This window comes from Lagenorhynchus albirostris, chromosome 18 (genome assembly GCF_949774975.1).
Source record: "Lagenorhynchus albirostris chromosome 18, mLagAlb1.1, whole genome shotgun sequence".
NCBI classification, from domain to species: Eukaryota; Metazoa; Chordata; class Mammalia; order Artiodactyla; family Delphinidae; genus Lagenorhynchus; species Lagenorhynchus albirostris.
Genome location: NC_083112.1, coordinates 64,937,980 through 64,960,990, shown reverse-complemented (window position 1 = coordinate 64,960,990; position 23,011 = coordinate 64,937,980). Strand labels below are relative to the sequence as shown.

The 23,011-nt window shown below is 38.9% G+C and overlaps 1 protein-coding gene across 1 annotated transcript in view; it reads right to left on the bottom strand.

Moving 5' to 3' along the window:
* Positions 1 to 23,011, bottom strand: part of DNAJC3 (DnaJ heat shock protein family (Hsp40) member C3) — an 82,381-nt gene that overhangs the window by 31,280 nt on the left and 28,090 nt on the right. The window contains exons 3-5 of the mRNA XM_060128835.1: positions 22,513 to 22,637; positions 20,247 to 20,321; positions 1,354 to 1,506 (exon numbers count right to left, since the gene is read on the bottom strand). Of these exons, the coding sequence (XP_059984818.1) occupies positions 1,354 to 1,506; positions 20,247 to 20,321; positions 22,513 to 22,637 (353 nt within the window). The remainder of the gene's footprint in view (positions 1 to 1,353; positions 1,507 to 20,246; positions 20,322 to 22,512; positions 22,638 to 23,011) is intronic.

Genomic DNA, 23,011 nt, shown 5'->3' with positions numbered 1-23,011 from the left:
CAGTAGTTGTGATATGCGGGCTCTAGAGTGCAGGCTCAGCAGTTGTGCACGGGCTCAGCTGCTCTGCAGCACGTGGGATCTTCCCAGACCAGGGCTCGAACCCGTGTCCCCTGCATTGGCAGGTGGATTCTTAACCACTGTGCCACCAGGGAAGCCCTACTGTATTTGATTTTGAAGAGAATATTTTCTAACTGGATTTTTGTAGTTAACAATTCTAATTTCTAGTCTCAAAAAATAAAATCTAGGCTCTAAATTCACAAAATATTTTTATTCTAGCAGTAACTATATTAAATGATCTTTTACAAAATGTTACCTCTTTGAAATTAAATCCGCATATCACAAAAAGAAAAAGAAAAAGAAAAACAATGTGAGAAGGCTGAAGCTTCACTGCTTCCATTTTATCAAAAAGTTGACAATGTTTAGTACACCACTAGTATTCTTCAAAATGTAAACCCAAATGTTCACCAATAAGACCTGTGTAAGTGTCTTTATATATTTCTTACAGCTGTATTAAAGTCATGTCAACTTTTCACAGAGTAAGATATCAAAATCAACATTGTATATAAACTAAATACCACAAAGCTAGGTCAAGATGGATAGTCTCATTACTGGAAGGTGAAAATCATAAATTTATATTTCCTTGATAAAGCATTAACAAAATAATTTAGTAAACTGTGAATTCCACTGGACATCACACAATTTCCTCTATAAAACTATCAAAAAGTGGCCATTCTACATACATCGAGTTTATTGCCAAGATTAGACTACACAAAGTGCTATGAAAATGATAAATAAATATGAATTATGACTGCTTCCATTTGAATATTATTTTAGACTTCCTTCTGAAACCATTACATTCTTTGTCATTAAGTCCTTGCTGAGGCAGACTTAGACTTCCCTATCTAGAACCCTCTGGATCCTATCAACTCTTCATCTGCCTTCTTCCCTAGAAACTTCTCACTCTAAACACTCATCTTTCCTCCCAAACATCATTTTTCCTTTTTCTTCAACCAGCTCTTTCATCTTTTACCCCATTAACTAACCCCTAGAGTTTTCTTGCCCTGCCCCCGCAAAATGCAAAATCAAACAGAAAACAGCAAAGCAGGCAATGTACAAAAATATGCAACTCCCACTCCATAGCACCTTCAGTATATTTACTGAAAATTTCAGTCCCAAATTTTGTTCTGTATAAACACCATCTTTCAATTAGGAGCTGAAAACCCCAGGGTCAATCTGATTTTATGCTATCTAGGTTTTTTGTGGTATATAACATGTCAAAGTATATACACATACCTTATAGTAAAAAGCAGTAAGTGTTAGGCATGTCAGCTGCAAGAGCAAATAAAAACTTACCTCTAAAACCTTATCAAGGAAGGTTATAGCAGCAATATAATCTGAGCTTTCAAAAGCATCAAGTGCTTGTGAACGCAAATGCTGCATTTCATCAGATTTGATAAGTTGGGACTGGGCTTCTTTTTCTTCATTTTCACTTGGATTTGATTTGAGCTATAACAATAATAAGAAATTAAACAGGGTTTTCAATCTCTTGAGTGTAACAACCATAATATACAATGATCTGACCCTTCCAAACACTCAAGTTCACTGGGGGAAAGGGGTAAGAGACACTGGCACAACTGGCTTCTCCAATGACTCGTCCCCTGGTGCTGATCACTGTGGGAAGCAGCAGCAAAGGCATCCTTATTCCCACCAATACGGTGCACGAGAGCAAGCAGTGGAGCTGGAGTCAAAACAGCTGGGTCGCCAAAACTTCCCAGGAAGCAAATATATTTAGGAATGTGAAAAGGTAGAGAAGAATGAAGAAAAGCACCTTTCTCACTTTCTTATATATAGCTGCAGAAAAACTTGAGTTTTATGTGTTTTGCCTTCTAATTATATTTCTTAAGTTTTTTTTTTTTTTTTTTTTTTTTTTTTTTGCGGTACACGGGCCTCTCACTGTTGTGGCCTCTCCCGTTGCGGAGCACAGGCTCCTCGGCCATGGCTCACGCGCCCAGCCACTCCGCGGCATGTGGGATCTTCCTGGACCGGGGCACGAACCCGTGTCCCCTGCATCGGCAGGCAGACTCTCAACCACTGCACCACCAGGGAAGCCCCTTAAGTATTTATTTTTAAGTATAAAATAATTTTATCACAATAATGAAGAGCATAGGGAAACTGAAGGAGAGGGCAGTTTTTTAGAGGTTATAAGATAAAAAGGATTTGATACCAGAGGGTTTGAGGTATAGTAAGAAAGGAAGACTTTACAGGGAAAAATAAGAGAGTAATATCTTATTTAAAAGGCTTATGACATGATTTTAGGAGGTTCACACATTGACTCTTTCATTAAACATCTTTATCAAGGTATACTTTATATACCATAAAATTCACTCATTTTGACTGTGCAATTTCATGATTTTTAATAAACTTACAAAGTATGCAACCATTATCACAGTTTTAGACCATTTCTGCCACCTCAATAAAATCCCTTGTGTCTGCTTACAGTTCATTCCTGCCCCCAGGTTGGCCTCATATGCACAGTCAACTCTTAACAATTTCTTCCTCCAGATGGAAAAATCTTAAGCCTAACGGCACAGAAAAATTGGATGCCTACATTAAAAAGCTACTGATTTTGGGCTTCCCTGGTGGCGCAGTGGTTGAGAGCCCGCCTGCCAATGCAGGGGAAACGGGTTCGTGCCCCGGTCCGGGAAGATCTCACATGCCGCAGAGCGGCTAGGCCCGTGAGCCATGGCCGATGGGCCTGCGCGTCCAGAGCCTGTGCTCTGCAACGGGAGAGGCCACAACAGTGAGAGGCCCGCGTACCGCAAAAAAAAAATAAATAAAATAAATAAATAAAAAGCTATTGATTTTTTGGAAAGATTTTTCTTTAAGATTAGTTTCTATGTGATAATTCCTGAAATCTAATATTCCTACTAAGATGGGAATTGTAATTAATGGGCTCCCGTTTTGGGTGAAGTACAGACACCAGTAGGTTATTTCTAGAAATACCTCCCCTTCGGTTGACCGATCACACTGCTTCCCCTTCAGTGGACTCATGTTTTAAAAACACCCCCAGTAGCTACCTGGTAGAAGAGAATACTCCGAATGAGAAAACTTAGGAATATTAGTTCTTGGTGAAGGGACTGTATTTCTCCATTTGTTTTTTGGATATTTTAGGTATTCTTTTCTGTCTGTTTAATCTTTGGCTTTTGAAGGAATGGCTAGGACTCCAAGCATTCATAGGTAACTGGGAAATGGCAACCATAGCTCACTATGGAGGAGGATTTTCCGTGCATGACTGAATTTACAAGTTGAAGGAAGCTACTTCGGGCTATGGAATACCTGTCTTTGTTTTAGCATCCTCCGGGTAGTCTTGAATATTTTTAATAAACCACGCTGGAAGGAGTATAAGTGTATATGTGCTGTCACTTTGCTCTGGGTAAAAGTAGATGTTTAGTGATAACTTGTTTCCATGATGATGATAATGATGATGATGATGATGATGATGATGATGATGATGTGTCAGGTATCCAGCATTATAATTCAACATGTGTATACACTACCAAGTGATTACTCCCACAAGTCTAGTTACCATTCATCATTATACAGCTGACCCCCTTCACCCATTATACCCAACTCCCAACCCCCGTCCCCTCCAGTAACCACTAATCTATTCTCTGCAACTATGAATAAATTTCATTTTGTTTGTTCATTTGTCTTTTTAGATTCCACATGAGTGAAATCATACAGTATTTGTCTTTCTCCATCTGAGTTATTTTACTTAGCCTAATACACTCAAGATCCATCCATATTGTCACAAATGGAAGGATTTCTTTTTTATAGCTGAATAGTATTCCACTGCATATACATACTACATTTTATTTTTTTATTATTTTTTTTTTGCAGTACACAGGCCTCTCACTGTTGTGGCCCCTCCCGTTGTGGAGCACAGGCTCCAGACGCACAGGCTCAGTGGCCATGGCTCATGGGCCTAGCCGCTCCGTGGCATGTGGGATCTTCCCAGACCAGGGCACAAACCCGTGTCCCCTGCATCGGCAGGCGAACTCTCAACCACTGCGCCACCAGGGAAGCCCCTACATCTTATTTGTTCATCCATCAATGGACACTTAGGTTGTTTCCATATCTTGGCTATTGTAAATAATGCTGCAGTGGACATAGAGGGGGGCATATATATTGGTAAGTTGTTTCCTATATGTACACTACTGCCCCCTTTTGGACAGAATGTATTAGAGACTGCCTCTTCTGGATGGAATTTGCATCTTTTCTCTCCCAAATTTTTACAGTCTATTCTCTTCAACACAATCTTTCTTGTAGGAAGGTGAGGGAGGGGAAGGCCCTAAACCTCGAGGGTGAGAATGGAGGGCTCAGCCTCACTCCATGGTCAAATAATGGGAATGGGAAAGAAGGAGTGAGCTCTGGTCATCTGGGCTTCTTTGGGGTTGGGAGGGAAAAGGAGAAGAGGGGGAGATTCTTCCAGGGAGGTAAGAAAGGAGTCTGAGGAACAAACTAAGGGCATATAACTCAGGAGAGTTTCAAAGAGGGTTAAGTGAGATGAAGCTTTTCACTCTTATCCCAAGGTTGCTGACTCCTCCCAACTGCCCTCTCATGTTCTGCGATACTTACCCGTGGAGAGTGAACCCTACTGATATTTCCCTCCCTCCTTTTGTCATGTTTCTTGATATCCCTTCTTTTCTTTGGTGCTTTACATTTCTGACTCTTTCAGCCAAACCTCTATCTGTAACAGTACTTTATTTCTTATTAACCACAGTCACTATCTTTTGGAGAAAAAATCGTAATAATGAACATAGATGCAAAAATCGTCCACAAAATGCTAGCAAACTGATTCCACACATTGAAAGGCTCATACACCATGATCAAGTGGGGTTTATTCCAGGGATGCAAGGAGTTTTCAACATCTGCAAATCAACACAATATACCACATTGACAAGTTAAAGAATAAAAACTATATGATCATCTCAATAGATACAGAAAAGACTTGATAAAATTCAACATCCACTTGTGATTAAAAAAACTCTTCAGAAAGTGGGCATAGAGGGAACATACCTCAACATAATAAAGGTCACACATGACAAACCCACAGCCAACATCACATGCAATGGTGAAAAGCTGAAAGTGTTTCCTCTCAGATTGGGAACAAGACAAGGATGTCCACTCTCACCACTTTTATTCAAGTCCTAACCACAGCAATCAGAGAAAAAAAACAAATAGAAGGAATCCAAAATGGAAAAGAAGAAGTAAAACTGTTGCAGACAACTTGAGGCTATACATAGAAAATCCTACAGATGCTACAAGAAAACTACTAGAGCTCATCAATGAATTTGGCAAAGTTACTGGATACAAGATTAATATAAATAAATCTGTTGAATTTCTATATACTAGCAATGAAATATCAGAAACAGAAATTAAGGAAACAATCCCATTAACTATCACATCAAAAAGAATAAAATATCTAGGAATAACCCTACCTAAAGAGGCAACAGACCTGTACTCTGAGAACTCTAAGATGTTAATGAAAGAAACTGAAGACGACATAGATGGAAATATACACCATGTTCTTGGACTGGAAGAATTAACATGGTTAAAACAACCATAGAACCCAAGGCAATCTACAGATTCAATGCAACCCCTATCAAATTACCAATGGTATTTTTCACAGAACTAGAACAAAAATTTTTTAAATTTGTATAGAAACACAAAAAACCTCAAATAACCAAAACAATCTTGAGAAAGAACGGAGCTGGAGGAATCACACTCCCTACCTTCAGACTATATTAAAAAACTACAGTAATTAAAACAGTGTGGTACTGGCACAAAAAACAGAAATAGAGATCAATGGAACAAGATAGAAAGCCCAGAAATAAACCCATGCACTTATGGTCAATTAATCTACAACAAAGGAGGCAAGAATATACAATGGAGAAAAGACAGCCTCTTCAATAAGTGGTGCTGGGAAAACTGGACAGCTACATGTAAAAGACTGAAATTAGAACATTCCCTAACACTAAATACAAAAATAAACTCAAAATGGATTAAAGACCTAAATGTGAGACCAGACACTATAAAACTCCTGGAGGAAAATGGAGGCAAAACACTCCTTGACATAAATTCCAGCAATACTTCTTGGATCCATCTCCCAGAGTAATGGTAATAAAAACAAAAATAAACAAAAGGAACTCAATTAAACTTAAAAGCTTTTGCACAGCAAAGGAAACCACAAACAAAATGAAAAGACAACCAGCAGATTGGAGGAAAATATTTGCAAATGATGCTACAGACAGGGTATTAATTTCTAAAATATACAAACAGTTCATACAGCTTAATATGAAAAAAACCAAACACCCCAATGAAAAATGGGCAGAAGACCTAAACAGACATTTCTCCAAAGAAGACATACAGATGCTCAACAGGCACATGAAAGGGTGCTCAACATCACTAATTATTAAAGAAATGCAAACCAAAACTACCATAAGGTATCACTTCACACCAGTCAGAATGGTCAACATTAAGAAGCCTACAAACAATAAATGCTGGAGAGGGTGTGGAGAAAAAGGAATCCTCCTACAAAGTTGGTGGGGATGCAAATTGGCGCAGCCCACTATGAAGAACAGTATGAAGGTTCCTTAAAAAACTAAAAAGAGTTATCACATGATCCTGCAATCCCACTCCTGGGCATATACCCAGAGAAAACTCTACTCGAAAAGATGCATCCAAATATCCACAGCAGCACTATTTATAATAGCCAAGAAATGGAAGCAACCTAAATGTCCCTCAGCAGATGAATGGATAAAACAGATGTGGTGTGGAGATATACACACACACACACACACACACACACACAAAGAATATTACTCAGCCATTAAAAGGACTGAAATCAGGTCATTTGTAGAGACGTGGAAGGACCTAGAGACTGTCTTACAGAGTGAAGGAAGTCAGAAAGAGAAAAATGAATATCATATATTAATGCATATATGTGGAATCTGAAATAATTGGTATAGACGATCTTATTTACAAAGCAGAAATAGAGACAAAGATACAGAGAACAAATGTATGGATACCAAGGGGGAAGGGGGGGTGAATTGGCAAATTGGGATTGACATATATACACTATTGATAATGTGTATAAAATAGGTAACTAGGGGACAACTTCAATATGGCGGAGGAGTAAGACGTAGAAATCACCTTCTTCCCCACAAATACATCAAAACTATACCTACATGTGGAACAACTCCTACAGAACACCTACGGAACACTGGCAGAAGACCTCAGACTTCCCAAAAGGCAAGAAACTCCCCACATACCTGGGTAGGGCAAAAGAAAAAAGAAAAAACAGAGACAGAAGAATAGGAACGAGACCTGCACCTCTGGGAGGGAGCTGTGGAGGAAAAGTTTCCACACACTAGGAAGACCCTTCAGTGGCGGAGACGGGAGGAGGGCGGGGGGAAGCTTCGGAGCTACGGAGGAGAGCACAGCAACAGGGGTGCAGAGGGCAAAGCGGAGAGATTCCCGCACAGAGGATTGGTGCCAACCAGCACTCACCAGCCTGAGAGGCTTGTCTGCTCACCTGCTGGGGCGGGCGGGGGCTGGGAGCTGAGGCTCGGGCTTCAGAGGTCAGATCCCAGAGAGAGGACTGGGGGTGGCTGCGTGAACACAGCCTGAAGGGGGCTAGTGTGCCACAGCTAGCAGGGAGGGAGTCCAGGAAAAAGTCTGGACCTGCCTAACAGGCAAGAGACCACTGTTTCAGGGTGCACAAGGTGAGTGGATTCAGAGCACCACCTAAACGAGCTCCAGAGACGGGCATGAGCTGCAGCTACCAGCACGGACCCCAGAGACAGGCATGAAATGCTAAGGCTGCTACTGCCGCCACCAAGAAGCCTGTGTGAAGCACAGGTCACTATCCACACCTCCCGTCTCGGTAGCCTGTGCGGCCCGCCACTGCCAGGGTCCCGTGATCCAGGGACAACCTCCCCGGGAGAACACATGGTGCGCCTCAGGCTGGTGCAACGTCACTCTGGCCTCTGTTGTTGCAGGCTTGCCCCGCATTCCATATCCCTCCCTGCCCCCCTTGGCCTGAGTGAGCCAGAGCCCCCTAATCAACCACTATTTTAACCCCATCCTGTCTGGGTGGGGAACAAACACCCTCAGGCGACCTACACGCAGAGGCAGGGCCAAATAGAGAGCTGAACCCTAGGAGCTGTGTCAACAAAGAAGTGAAAGGGAAATTTCTCCATGGAGCCTCAGGAGCAGTGGATTAAATCTCCACAATCAACTTGACGTACCCTGTATCTGTGGAATACCTGAATGAACAACAAATCATCCCAAAATTGAGGCGGTGGACTTTGGGAGCAACTTTAGACTAGGGGTTTGCTTTCTGCATCTATTTGGTTTCTGGTTTTATGTTTATCTTATTTAGTATTTAGAGCTTATTATCATTGGTAGATATGTTTATCGATTTGGTTGCTCTCTTCCTTTTTTTTAATATACATTTTTTTCCCCTTTTTCTCTTTTTGTGAGTGTGTATGGGTATGCTTCTTTGCGTGATTTTCTCTGTATAGCTTTGCTTTTGCCATTTGTCATAGGGTTCTGACTGTCCGTTTTTAGTTGTTGTTTGGGGTTTTTTTAGTATAGTTTTTAGCACTTGTTATCTTTGGTAGATTTGTTTGTTGGTTTCGTTGGTCACTTTTCTCTTTATTTTTTTTATTACATTTTATGTTTTCATTTTTATTAATTTTTTTCTATTTTAATACCTTTATTTTATTTATTTTTTCTTTCTTCCTTTCTTCTTTTTTCTCCCTTTTCTTCTGAGCCGTGTGGCTGACAGGGTCTTGGTGCTCTGGCCAGGTGTCAGGCGTGAGCCTCTGAGATGGGAGAGCTGAGTTCAAGACATTGGTCCCCAAGAGACGTCCCAACCCCACGTAACACCAAACAGCGAAAGCTCTACCAGAGATCTCCGTCTCAACGCTATAACCCAGCTCCACTCAACGACCAGCAAGCTCCAGTGCTGGACACCCTATGCCGAACAACTAGCAAGACAGGAACACAAGCCAACCATTAACAGAGAGGCTGCCTAAAATCATAAGTTCACAGACACCCCAAAACACACCACTGGACATGGTCCTGGCTCACCAGAAAGACAAGATCCAGCCTCATCCACCAGAACACAGGGACCACTCTCTTCCACCAGAAAGCCTACACAACCCACTGAACCAACCTTACCCACTGGGAGCAAAAACCAAATACAACAGGAACTACAAACCTGCAGCCTGCAAAAAGGAAACCCCAAACACATTGTTAAACAAAATGAGCAGACAGAGACATACACAGCAGATGAAGGAACACGGTAAAAACCCACCAGACCAAACAAATGAAGAGGAAATAGGCAGTCTACCTGAAAAAGAATTCAGAGTAATGACAGTAAAGATAACTCAAAATCTTGGAAATAGAAAGGAGAAAATACAAGAAATGTTTAACAAGGACCTAGAAGAACTAAAGATCAAACAAACAATGAAGAACAACACAATAAATGAAACTAAAAATTCTCTAGAAGGAATCAACAGAATAACTGAGGCTGAAGAATGGATGAGTGACCTGGAAGATAAAATAGTGGAAATAACTACCACAGAGCAGAATAAAGAAAAAAGAATGAAAAGAATTGAGGACAGACTCAGAGACCTCTGGGACAATAGAAACACACCAACATTCCAATTATAGGGGTCCCAGAAGAAGAAGGGGAAAAAAAAGGGACTCAGAAAATATGTGAAGAGGTTATAGTTGAAAACTTCCGTAATATGGGTAAGGAAATAGTCAATCAAGTCCAGGAAGTGCAGAGAGTCCCATACAGGATAAATCAAAGGAGAAACATGCCAAGACACATATTAATCAAACTATCAAAAATTAAACACAAAAAAAAATATTAAAAGCAGCAACGGAAAAGCAACAATTATCATACACGGGAATCCCCGTAAGGTTAACAGGTGATCTTTCAGCAGAAACTCTGGAAGCCAGAAGGGATTGGCAGGACATATTTAAACTGATGAAAGGGGAAAACCTACAACCAAGATTACTCTACCCAGCAAGGATCTCATTCAGATTCGACAGAGAAATTAAAACCTTTACAGACAAGCAAAAGCTAAGAGAATTCAGCACCACCAAACCAGCTCTACAGTAAATGCTAAAGGAACTTCTCTAGGCAGGAAACACAAGAAAAGGAAAAGACTTACAATAACAAACCCAAAACAATTAAGAAAATGGTACAAGGAACATACATATCGATAAGCACCTTAAACGTAAATGGATTAAATCCTCAAACCAAAAGACACAGACTGGCTGAATGGACACAAAAATAAGACCCATACATACGCTGTCTACAAGAGACCCGCTTCAGACCTAGGGACACGTACAGACTGAAAGTGAGGGGACGGAAAATGATACTCCATGGAAATCAAAAGAAAGCTGGAGTAGCAATTCTCATATCAGACAAAATAGACTTTAAAATAAAGACTATTACAAGAGACAAAAAAGGACACTACATAATGACCAAGGGGTCAATCCAAGAAGAAGATATAACAACTGTAAATATTTATGCGCCCAACATAGGAGCACCTCAATACATTAAAGCACATGCTAACAGCCATAAAAGAGGAAATCAACAATAACACAATCATAGTAGGGAACTTTCTAACACCCCACTTTCATCAGTGGACAGATCATCCAAAATGAAAATATATAAGGACACACAAGCTTAAATGATAAATTAAACAAGATGGACTTAATTGATATTTATAGGACATTCCATCCAAAAACTGCAGATTATACTTTCTTCTCAAGTGCTCATGGAATATTCTCCAGGATAGATCATATCTTGGGTCACAAATCAAGCCTTGGTAAATTTAAGAAAATTGAATCGTATCAAGTATCTTATCTGACTACAACGCTATGAGACTAGGTATCAATTACAGGAAAAAATCTGTAAAAAATACAAACACATGGAGGCTAAACAATACACTACTAAATAACCAACAGATCAATGAAGAAATCAAAGAGGAAATCAAAAAATACCTAGAAACAAATGACAATGAAAACATGATGACCCAAAACCTATGGGATGCAGCAAAAGCACTTCTAAGAGGGAAGTTTATAGCAATACAACCCTGTCTCAAAAAACAAGAAACATCTGAAATAAAAAAGCCTAACCTTACATCTAAAGCAGTTAGAGAAAGAAGAACAAAAAGCCCCCCAAGTTAACAGAAGGAAAGAAATCATAAACATCAGGTCAGAATTAAGTGAAAAAGAAATGAAGGAAACGATAGCAAAGATCAATACTACTAAAAGCTGGTTCTGATAAGATAAACAAAATTGGTAAACCATTAGCCAGACTCATCAAGAAAAAAAAGGGAAAAGACTTAAATCAATAGAATTAGAAATGAAAAAGGAGAAGTAACAACTACACTGCAGAAATACAAAGTATCATGAGAGATTACTACAAGCAACCATGTGCCAATAAAATGAACAACATGGAAGGAATGGACAAATTCTTAGAAATGCACAACCTTATGAGACTGAACCAGGAAAAAATAGAAAATATGAACAGACCAATCACAAGCACTGAAATTGAAACTGTGATTAAAAATCTTCAAACAAGCAAAAGCCCAGGACCAGATGGCTTCACAGGCGAATTCTATCAAACATTTAGAGAAGAGATAACACCTATCCTTCTCAAACTCTTCCAAATATAGGCAAGAAACTCATTCTACGGGGCCAAACTCATTCTATGAGGCCATCATCACCCTGATACCAAAACCAGACAAAGATGTCACAAAGAAAGAAAACTACAGGCCAATATCACTGATGAACATAGATGCAAAAATCCTCAACAAACTACAGGCAAGCAGAATCCAACAGCACATTAAGAGCATCATACACCATGATCAAGTGGCGTTTATCCCAGTAATGCAAGGATTCTTCAATATATGCAAATCAAGCAATGTGATACACCATATTAACAAACTGAAGGAGAAAAACCATATGATCATCTCAATAGATGCAGAGAAAGCTATCAACAAAATTCAACACCCATTTATGATAAAAACCTTCCAGAAAGTAGGCATAGAGGGAACTTACCTCAACATAATAAAGGCCATATATGATAAACACACAGCCAACATCGTCCTCAATGGTGAAAAACTGAAACCATTTCCACTAAGATCAGGAACAAGACAAGGTTTCCCACTCTCACTACTATTATTCAACATAGTTTTGGAAGTTTTAGCCACAGCAATCAGAGAAGAAAAAGAAATAAAAGGAATCCAAGGAAAAGAAGATGTAAAGCTGTCACTGTTTGCAGATGACACAATACTATACATAGAGAATCCTAAAGATGCTACCAGAAAACTACTGGAGCTAATCAATGAATTTGGTAAAAGTAGCAGGATACAAAATTAATGCTCAGAAATCTCTGGCATTCCTATACACTAATGATGAAAACTCTGAAAGTGAAATTAAGAAAACACTCCCACTGACCACTGCAACAAAAAAAATAAAATATCTAGGAATAAAGTTACAAAAGGAGACAAAAGACCTGTATGCAGAAAATTATAAGACACTGATAAAGTAAATTAAAGATGATACAAATAGATGGAGAGATATACCATGTCCTTGGATTGGAAGAATCAACATTCTGAAAATGACTAAACTACCCAAAGCAATCTACAGACTCAATGCAATCCCTATCAAACTACCAATGGCATTTTTCACAGAACTAGAACAGAAAATCTCACAATCTGTATGTAAACACAAAAGACCACAAATAGCGAAAGCAATCTTGAGAAAGAAATATGGAGCTGGAGGAATCACGCTCCCAGACTGCAGACTATACTACAAAGCTACAGTAATCTAGACAGTATGGTACTGGCACAAAAACAGAAATAGAAATCAATGGAACAGGATAGAAAGTCCAGAGATAAACCCATGCACCTATGGTCACCTTATCTTTGATAAAGGAGGCAAGAATATACAGTGGAGAAAAGACAGCCTCTTCAATAAGTGGTGCTGGGAAAACTAGACAGCTACACGTAAAACAATGAAATTAGAACACTCCCTAACACCAAACACAAAAATAAACTCAAAATGGATTAAAGACCTAAATGTAAGGCCAGACACTATAAAACTCTTAGAGGAAAACATAGGCAGAACACTCTATGACATAAATCACAGCAAGACCCTTTTTGACCCACCACCTAGAGAAATGGAAATAAAAACAAAAATAAACAAATGGGACCTAATGAAACTTAAAAGCTTTTGCACAGCAAAGTAAACAATAAACAAGATGAGAAGACAACCCTCAGAATGGGAGAAAATATTTCCAAATGAGGCAACTGACAAAGGATTAATTTCCAAAATTTACAAGCAGCACATGCAGCTCAATATCAAAAAAACAAACAACCCAATCCAAAAATGGGCAGAAGACCTAAATAGACATTTCTCCAAAGAAGATACACAGACTGCCAACAAACACATGAAAGGATGCTCAGCATCATTAATCATTAGAGAAATGCAAATCAAAACTACAACGAGATATCATCTCACACTGGTCAGAATGGCCATCATCAAAAAATCTACAAACAATAAATGCTGGAGAGGGTGTGGAGAAAAGGGAACCTGCTTGCACTGTTGGTGGGAATGTAAATTGATACAGCCACTATGGAGAACAGTATGGAGGTTCCTTAAAAGACTAAAAATAGAACCACCATACGACCCAGCAATCCCACCACTGGGCATATACCCTGAGTAAACCATTATTCAAAAAGAGTCATGTACCACAATGTTCATTGCAGCACTATTTACAACAGCCAGGTCATGGAAGCAACGTAAGTGTCCATCAACAGATGAATGGATAAAGAAGATGTGGCACATATACACAACGGAATATTACTGAGCCATAAAAAGAAAGGAAATTGAGTTATTTGTAGTGAGGTGGATGGACCTAGTGTCTGTCATAGAGAGTGAAGTAAGTCAGAAAGAGAAAAACAAATACCGTATGCTAACACATATATACGGAATCTAAGGGAAAAAAAAAAAAGGTCATGAAGAACCTAGGGGCAAGACGGGAATAAAGACGCAGACCTACTACAGAATGGACTTCAGGATATGCGGGGGGAAAGGGTAAGCTGGGACGAAGTGAGAGAGTGGCATGAACATATATACACTACCATATGTAAAATAGATAGCTAGTGGAAAGCAGCCGCATAGCACAGGGAGATCAGCTCGGTGCTTTGTGACCACCTAGAGGGGTGGGATAGGGAGGGTGGGAGGGAGGGAGACGCAAGAGCGAAGAGATATGGGGATATATGTATATGTATAGCTGATTCACTTTGTTATCCAGCAGAAACTAACAAACCATTGTAAAGCAATTATACTTCAATAAAGATATTAAAAATAAATAAATAAAATAAAATAGATAACTAATGAGAACCTACTGTATAGCACAGGGAACTGTACTAAGTGCTCTGTGGTGACCTAAATAGGATGGAAATCCAAAAAAGAGGGGATATATGTATAGCTGATTCACTTTGCTGTACAGTATAAACACAACACTGGGGGCTTCCCTGGTGGCGCAGTGGTTGAGAGTCCACCTGCCGATGCAGGGGACGCGGGTTCATGCCCCGGTCCGGGAAGATCCCACATGCCGCGGAGCGGCTGGGCCCGTGAGCCATGGCCACTGGGCCTGCGCGTCTGGAGCCTGTGCTCCGCAACGGGAGAGGCCACAACAGTGAGAGGCCCGCATACAGCAAAAAAAAAAAAAACAAACAAACAAACAAAAAAAAAACACAACACTGTAAAGCAACTATACTGCAATAAAAATGTAAAATAAAACAAAAAAACAAAATGTGGTGCGCAGATATACACACACACACACACAATGGAATATTACTCAGCCATAAAAAGAATGAAATAATGCCATCAGCAGCCACATGGATGGACCTAGGTTATCATACCAAGTGAAGTCAGAGAGAGAAAGACAAATATCATATGATACCACTTACATGTGGAATCTAAAAAAATGATACAAATGAACTTATTTAGAAGACAGAAATAGACTCACAGACATAGAAAACAAACTTATGGCTATCAAAGGGGATAGCGGTGGGAGGGCGGTATAAATTAGGAGTTTGGTATTCACATATACACACTACTATACATAAAACAGATAGACAACAAGGACCTACTGTATAGCACAGGGAACTATATTCAATATCTTGTAATAATTTATAATGGAAAAGAATCTGAAAAAGAATAGATTTTACACATGTATAACTTAATCACTTTGCTGTACAACTGAAACTAACATAATTTTGTAAATTAACTGTACTTCAATTATAAAGATGGTTATAAAAAAACAAAAACCCTGTAATAACTATGGGATGGGGACTTGAAAGAGGTAAGTTGCCCTCTAATCTACTCTACTCTAATCTAAATACACTCCTAATTTGGTACCTCAAGTGAAAACAGCAGGTTGTTTGACTTCTGAGATGCACCCCCCTGGAATTTATTCCTTTGTGTCATCCCCTCCCCTAGAGTATGGGATAGAGCTGGTAACTCCTTTTAACAAACAGAACATGACAAAGGTGACAGGATGTCACTTCCCTGATTATGTACAAAACACTGTGACTTCCATCTTGCTGGCATTCTGTCTCTTGCTGGTAATCTCTTGCCTTCTCACTTGCTCACTTTGATGATGCAAGCCTGCCAGGTAGTGAGATGCTTTATGGAGAGGCCCAGGTAAGAAAGAATCGAGGGAAGCCTCTGGTCAATAGCTTGGAAGAAACCAAAGTCAGTCTAACAGCTCAAGAGGAACCAGCAGTGACCAGGCAGAGACCCAGCCCCCTCCTCAGGGGACTCTCACTCACACACATTTCCAAAGCACAAATGACCAATAAAGCTGATACTCTTAAAAAAAAAAAACAAACTCATCCTGCCAACAACCAAGTGAGTTTGGTAGCAATTCTTTCACCAACTAAGCCTTCAGATAACACTACAGCCCTATCTGGCACTTTGTAGCCTGTGAGAGATGCTAGAGCAGAGGACCCAACTAACCCTGTCCAAATTCCTGACCCCATGAACTGTGAGATCATAAATGCATGCTCTTCCTCCTTTAGGAAAGCCCTTTTTGACCCCAGACCCCCAACTCCCAGCTCAGCTAGGTAACTCTACTGGTATGTTCCCACAGGCTCAATCACAGTACTTATCATACACTATCCTAAGAGACTAGTTTTCTTTGTCAGCAACCCTCTAACCCTACCGCTCTGACTTGCAAATATGCACTAAAACACTCACTGAACTAAGAAATGACCGTAGGCACTGGTTACAGGAGTCACTGATAGCTTGAAGACAAACTAAACCACCTAAGATCCTTTTCAGGACTACGACAACCAGTATGGACCTGAGGCAACCCTGTTTACAGGAGACCCTCTGGCAGCAGAGTAACCTGTACACTTAACAAATATGAAATTCTCATTGTAGCCCAGAAAGAGATTAAGCATATTCAAACTTCTATTCCAAGGTGTAAAATCTGTAACTGAATGTAGCTACCTGACTGTATATTGTAATTAGTAAGATGAAATCTTTATGGACTTTATAGACTGGTAAACTCTCTTAAATACCACAAAAAGCTCACTTAAGAACATAGAAAGAAAATAAATTATATATCATCTATATTCACAGATCATCAAAAAATAAAATGTAAGAATTCTTTAATTGGCAAAGATAAAATATAGTCATATTGTAAAATTTATCTTTTCAAACCATTTTATGGTACCAAACAATAAAGATTGGACCATGTCATCTCTTCAATTTCTATGCTTCACAATGAGGAAAATGAGGTCCTTAGAAGGTAAGAACTTCCAAGGTCACTTTACAGTTCTCCTCCAAGAGGTAATGGATATTATCAGTTTCTTGCATATCTTTCCAAAGACTTTTATCAATATACAAGCAAATACACATGTTTTCTCACTCTTTCTAATGCAAATATCAACAAATGTTCTACACCATGCAGAACATATACACACATTTCAGACCTGTGCCTACATTCCACAGGAATAGCCTGCAAACGATGCATACTGTGAAAAATTAATAAACAGATCCTCAAAGCCAAGGAAGAAGAGCCTAAGGCTTCAGGAGCCAGTTTACTTTTCTTTAATCATTTGTGTGCCTCAGTTAATCTTAAAATCTTATTTTGCAGAGAAACAATTTTAGGCATCTGATAACATTAGGAAGCCTCAAAATACCAACTGAAATAGGCATTCCTTTCATTTCTGGATTTCAAAAGTTCTCCATAATGGCCACTGGTATTCTAAACAGTCTTTGGTCAGGTTGGTCCATTTTGTTAGAAATGCACATGAGGAAGGACCATAGTTTTTAAACATGGGGGGGGCCCTCAAAATATTTGTGTATTGGGATCCCATTTCTCAGAGATTTTTTTCCTAGAGTAAAGGAACAATTTTCAAACAGCTTAAACAGTTTACAGCTCAAACAGCTCAATTCAGACAGCTTGCAAGCTAATACCAGCCAATTCTAAGGAGATAGCCTGGTGTAGCTTGGTGTTGGAAGAGCCAGACCAAAGGCTTTTTCCATCCAGTTTCCAGAGAACAGCCCCTATTCCAAAGCAATGGGCCGATCGCTAAACTGGTTCAGGAGAAACAGCCCCTGTCTCCGAAGGAATGCGCGGAAGGCTAGCCAGCTTCAATAAAACAGTCTGATCTGAAAATCAGACCAAAATGCCAAATGAGTACTCTCATACAGAGCAAGGCCTTAACCGGTAAGACGAAACCTTAAAATAGATCCCAAATAAAGCCTGGAGAGCTTCAAATGCAAAGAGGGCATGAGCTGGGATCAATGAGAAAGATGTACCTTCAAATTCCAGGGTCAGTGAGAAAAGCAGTGAGCAGCAATGAGCTCATTTATGGATAATGCCCCTGTTTGCTTGCCAGCTCTGGAGCCACTGCGAGTCTTCTCTGATCCCAAAATGTTGACCTAAAACAAATAGATTGCCAAATATTTCTCCAGCAAAGTTGTATTTATTCGGGATCAGCAAAGAACTGCAGTTTGGGGTCTGCGACCATGGCAAGCTATGTGCAACTCCCCAGACAGCAAGGGAAGGAGAGCACTTTTATAGAGGGGAAAAGAAAGTTGGGAGGGCTGTAGTAAACAGAGTCCGTGGCTTTTCATTCACTGAGTCCTTGCCAGGAAAGGAGAGGAAATAACCCAAATGTCTATCAACTGATGAACAGATGAATAAAATGCATCACACACATACCATGCAATACTCAGCAATTAAAAGAAGTAGCTAAGTGATATATAATGCAACAGTCTGCGTGAATCTCCAGGGAATTATGCTGAATAAGAAAATTCCAAAAGGTTACATAACATTTGAGACCACATATGTAACATTTTTCAAACATCAAAATTTAAGAAACAAGTAACAAATTAGTGGTTGCCAGGAGTTATGAATGAGGGGCTGAAGCAGTATGGGAGGGGAGTGGGTGTGGTTATAAAAGGGCAACAGAAGGGATCCTTGTGGCAAGAGGACTGTTCAGTATCTTGACTGTGGTGATGGATACAGGAAAAAGTGTATAGAATTAAATACATATAGAGAAATGAATATTAGTAAGACTGAGGAATCTGAATAGACTGGTAGATTATATCAATGTCAATATCCTGGCTGTAATGCCATAATATAGTTTTAAAAGATGTTATCATTGGGAGAAACTGGGTAGTGAGTAAAGGGTACACAGGACCTCTATGTATTATTAATCACAATTACATGGGCATCTACAATTATCTCAATAAAGATTTCAATTAAAAGGAAAATATCATTCAATACAGATGCACATTCTCATGGAAGAATCCTATAACAATAATAGCAAGGGTGGTTTTAAGAACACACTAGCAGAAGCACGACTCTCAGAGGACAATCAAAAGTGTAAAGTTTCATGAAAGTCCCCTTCTTATTTCCGAGAGGTTTTAATATTGATGACAGAAAAGACATTAACTCAAGACATATCCACACTTTTCCAAAAGGATATATTCAATACCCAGTAAGGACTAATTTGTGATAAAGCTTTATTCTAAATTGTGGTATTTCTAAAAGGCTACTCTAGCCTTTGTAACTGGAAAAGAATTCTAAGTAATAGATTTAAGTATTTGTTTAAAAGAAGGAAATACATTCTTATGTTTTATCACTCATCCATTTAACAAATTTTTACACAACACTTGCTGGGTACAAAGGACCGGGGCTAGGGAAAGGTCACTCCAGCACTTTACCTCCCCATCACCTGTCCTTCAGCCTCCTCTCTAACACGTTCCCACGTAGCAAGGTAGATTAGATAAACAGAAAATGACATCGAACTTTATTAAGACCATGAGATAGTTTCTGATTCAATACAGTTAACTTCTAATGTATTCTGGATTTGTCTGCACCTGTCTGAATATTATGACAAAGGTTATGAAAACATTAAAAATTTTAGTTTTATTTTCATAGTGGTTATCATCACGGTAACTAAGCATTTTGATAAACTACAAAAATGCAAATAATGAACAATGGGAGATACATATATATATATATATATAGATATACCCTTTCTAGACCACTCCAGAATCAAATCCATGTGGAACAAAAAAGCAGGTCTTAAAACAAGTCCCATGAGGGCATAAAGACATTAGCTAGCTGTCTCTCTTCAAATCCTTTTTCAGGATATAACCCCTTCAATTACATGTAATCTGTAACACTTCCCCCAACAAACCCAAAACACTATACTTTTTAAAGTAGTCATGTGGGTGATTGCAAAATTTCCTTTTAAGATCTGTTTCATTATTCCTTTCAAATCAAATAAAGGGTTTCCCAAGTCACTCAGGCAACTTTTAGGATAGCTCAGCTGACATCTTTAGATTCTCATGGAGGACAAGGCAGAACATGAGCTATAAACTGAGTTAGGATTACTTATCTATTCCATACACTTTACCTTCCATCTGTTAAAATGATTCTTTGATGCCAGTCACTAAATATTAATTCAGGAACTATGGATCTTACACACATAAATCAAATGATTTTCCCTTTCAGGTATAAAATGATTATTAAATGTCTTAATATAAAAAAATAAGTTCAGTATGTTCACTCAAAATATCTTCACAGAGCCATAAACAAATTGAACTTAACTTACCACTTTTTTAAAATCATCTTCTGCTTCATCAAGTTTTCCTTGTTTGAGTAACAAGTGACCTCTCTGTAATCTTGCCTAGAAAAACAAAAAAAAGTATACTGAGTACTATGAATTTCTAAATTTTCTTTAAACACAAAGAATAAAACTAAATAAGCTAATGAAATATTAATGAAATATTAAATTTTCCTATGCCCATTTGACTTCACACTCTGAGAATAATTCCTGGAACCAATGAATGTGTATAAATTTTGTTAAAGTATGCTTCCTTTAAATATACATTTTACTATATCAAAAAAAAAAAAAGAAAACATGTGCCCTCACAAAATCTTGGACATAAATGTTCATAGCAATAGCCAAAAAGTAGAAACAAACCAAATTCCCATCAACTAATAAATCAATAAGCAAATGTGATATGTCCATACAATGGAATATCATTCAGCCATAAAAAGGAATGAACTACTGACACATACTACAATATGGATGAAACTTGAAAACATTATGCTAAGTGAAAGAAGTCAGACACAAAAGGCGACATATTGTATGGTTTCGTTTATATGAAATATCCAAGTCAGACAAATCCATAGAGACAGAAGGTGCCAGGGGCTAGGACAGAAATGGGAGGTGACTTCTAATGGGTACAGGGTTTCTTTGAGTGGGGGGTGATAAAAACGCTCTGGAACTAGATAATGACGATGTTTGCAGAACCTTGTGAATATAATAAAAACTGCTGAATTGCACACTTTAAAAAAGGGTGAGGGGACTTCCCCGGTGGCGCAGTGGACAAGACTCCGCGCTCCCAATGCAGGGGGCCCAGGTTCGAACCCTGGTCGGGGAACTAGATCCCATATGCATGCTGCAACTAAGAGTTAACATGCCGCAACTAAAGAGCATGCCTGCCGCAACCAAGGAGCCCACCTGCCGCAACTAAGGAACCCACATGCCCCAACTAAGGAGCCCACATGCCCCAACTAAGGAGCTGGTGAGCCGCAACTAAGACCTGATGCAACCAAATAAATAAATATTAAAAAATGGTCACATTCTTTTTTAAAAAAAGGGTGAATTTGATGATATGTGAGTTATATCTCACTTAAAAAGTACTTTAAGCCAGCATGATAACTTTTTACCACTATAATAAAAGTTGTTATAATTTGGGACTTTACCAATCAAAGCACTGGAAATAGTTTTTTTTTTATTAACTCTTAATGCACATATTTATTCCACTATAACCAGAACAACAATGCCTCTTCCTTTTAACATCCATCAATCATCTCTGATATTCCTCTTCTAATGCGCATAATCCCATCTCTTCCAAGAATACCAACTCTCTGATGATCAATGTCTACCGTAAGACAGAAACCACACCAATATTCTACTAAAACTTATATATTACTTTTACAGTACTTAAAAATTTCCCTAATCCTCTGTAAAATGCATCAACACACATAAAAAGCAAGATTAAAGCCACTTCAACTAGCTAGTAAGTACTATAATACTAGGAAAATGAGGTACTTAACCTCTGTGGAAGGTTATGCTTAGCTGGGTAAAGTAATAAAGAAAAATATGACACTTGTGAATTCCATCTTAAAATAATAGTAATATTTCAAACCAAATGTTCACCCATATCTAATCAATCATCTCGAATACTTTCTGGATTATGGCAGGACATAAACGATAAGTGAATTACCAAATTAATTTTGAAACAATATAATTGGGTCCTATTATTTTAAGCTATTACAGTGACCTGCCAATTGTCAAGATATCCTGTTAGACCGTAAATTCCTCCACTTCTGAAGTTTGAGTGTTGGTTCAGGGCAGGACTCTTGTGTCATTCAGCACTGTACTCTCATCACAAACCACTGCTTAATTAAGCTACACCCTCTTCTTTATTCTTCCCACTACACCCTTAATTGAAACTGTCATCAGCCACCTGACAGCCTCTTAGTTCAAGAGTCTCTTAATCAGCTCATTTCTCAGCCTCACATCTTGCCCTACACTCCATCCTCCACACAGATATCCTTCTAAACCACAAGGCTAACATCACTACCAACCTTCTAAAAATCACCTAATGTACCCACTCCACTGTGCCTCCTTCACACAGGCCTTTGATTCCAGGGACTGAGTTTCTCTTGTTGCCCGGTCCACTACATCAGAGTGGCTTTCTACATCCTCCAGCTATGCCTAGCATGCCAGTCTTCACCTTAAGAAACAAATCACTTCTTCCGAGTTTCCTTAAATTTTCCTTTAAAGAAAATTTAGATGAACTTACTGCAGTGAAATCCATCTTCAATTCAATCACTTTAGTTAAATCAGGAAGTGCTGCTTTTGATTTGCCCATAGCTAAGAAGACAGTAGCTCTCCGATAATAAGCAATATAGTTATCAGGGTCACCATCTGAAAATTAAAATAACAAATATTAACTCTCAGTACTTTATTCAAAAAACCAAGTCATCTGAACAGTATTAGAGTTTGCAATTCTACTAGCAAAGGCATTAAGAAAAGAATTTCTTCATCAATACTGGGTCATTTTGCCTAGCAAGATCACTGCAAATAAATCCAGAACAGGGGCTCAGCAAACTGGTAGCCTCTGAGCCCAAAACAACTCACAGACTTCAAGTTAATATTTTTTACATTTTTAAAGAGTTGTCAAAAAAATAGAAAAATATGCAAGATACTACGTGGCTGCAAAGCCTAAAACATTTATTATCTGGTCCCTTAGGGAAAAAGTTTGCCTACCTTTGGTCTAGAATATTAACTATATTCAACTC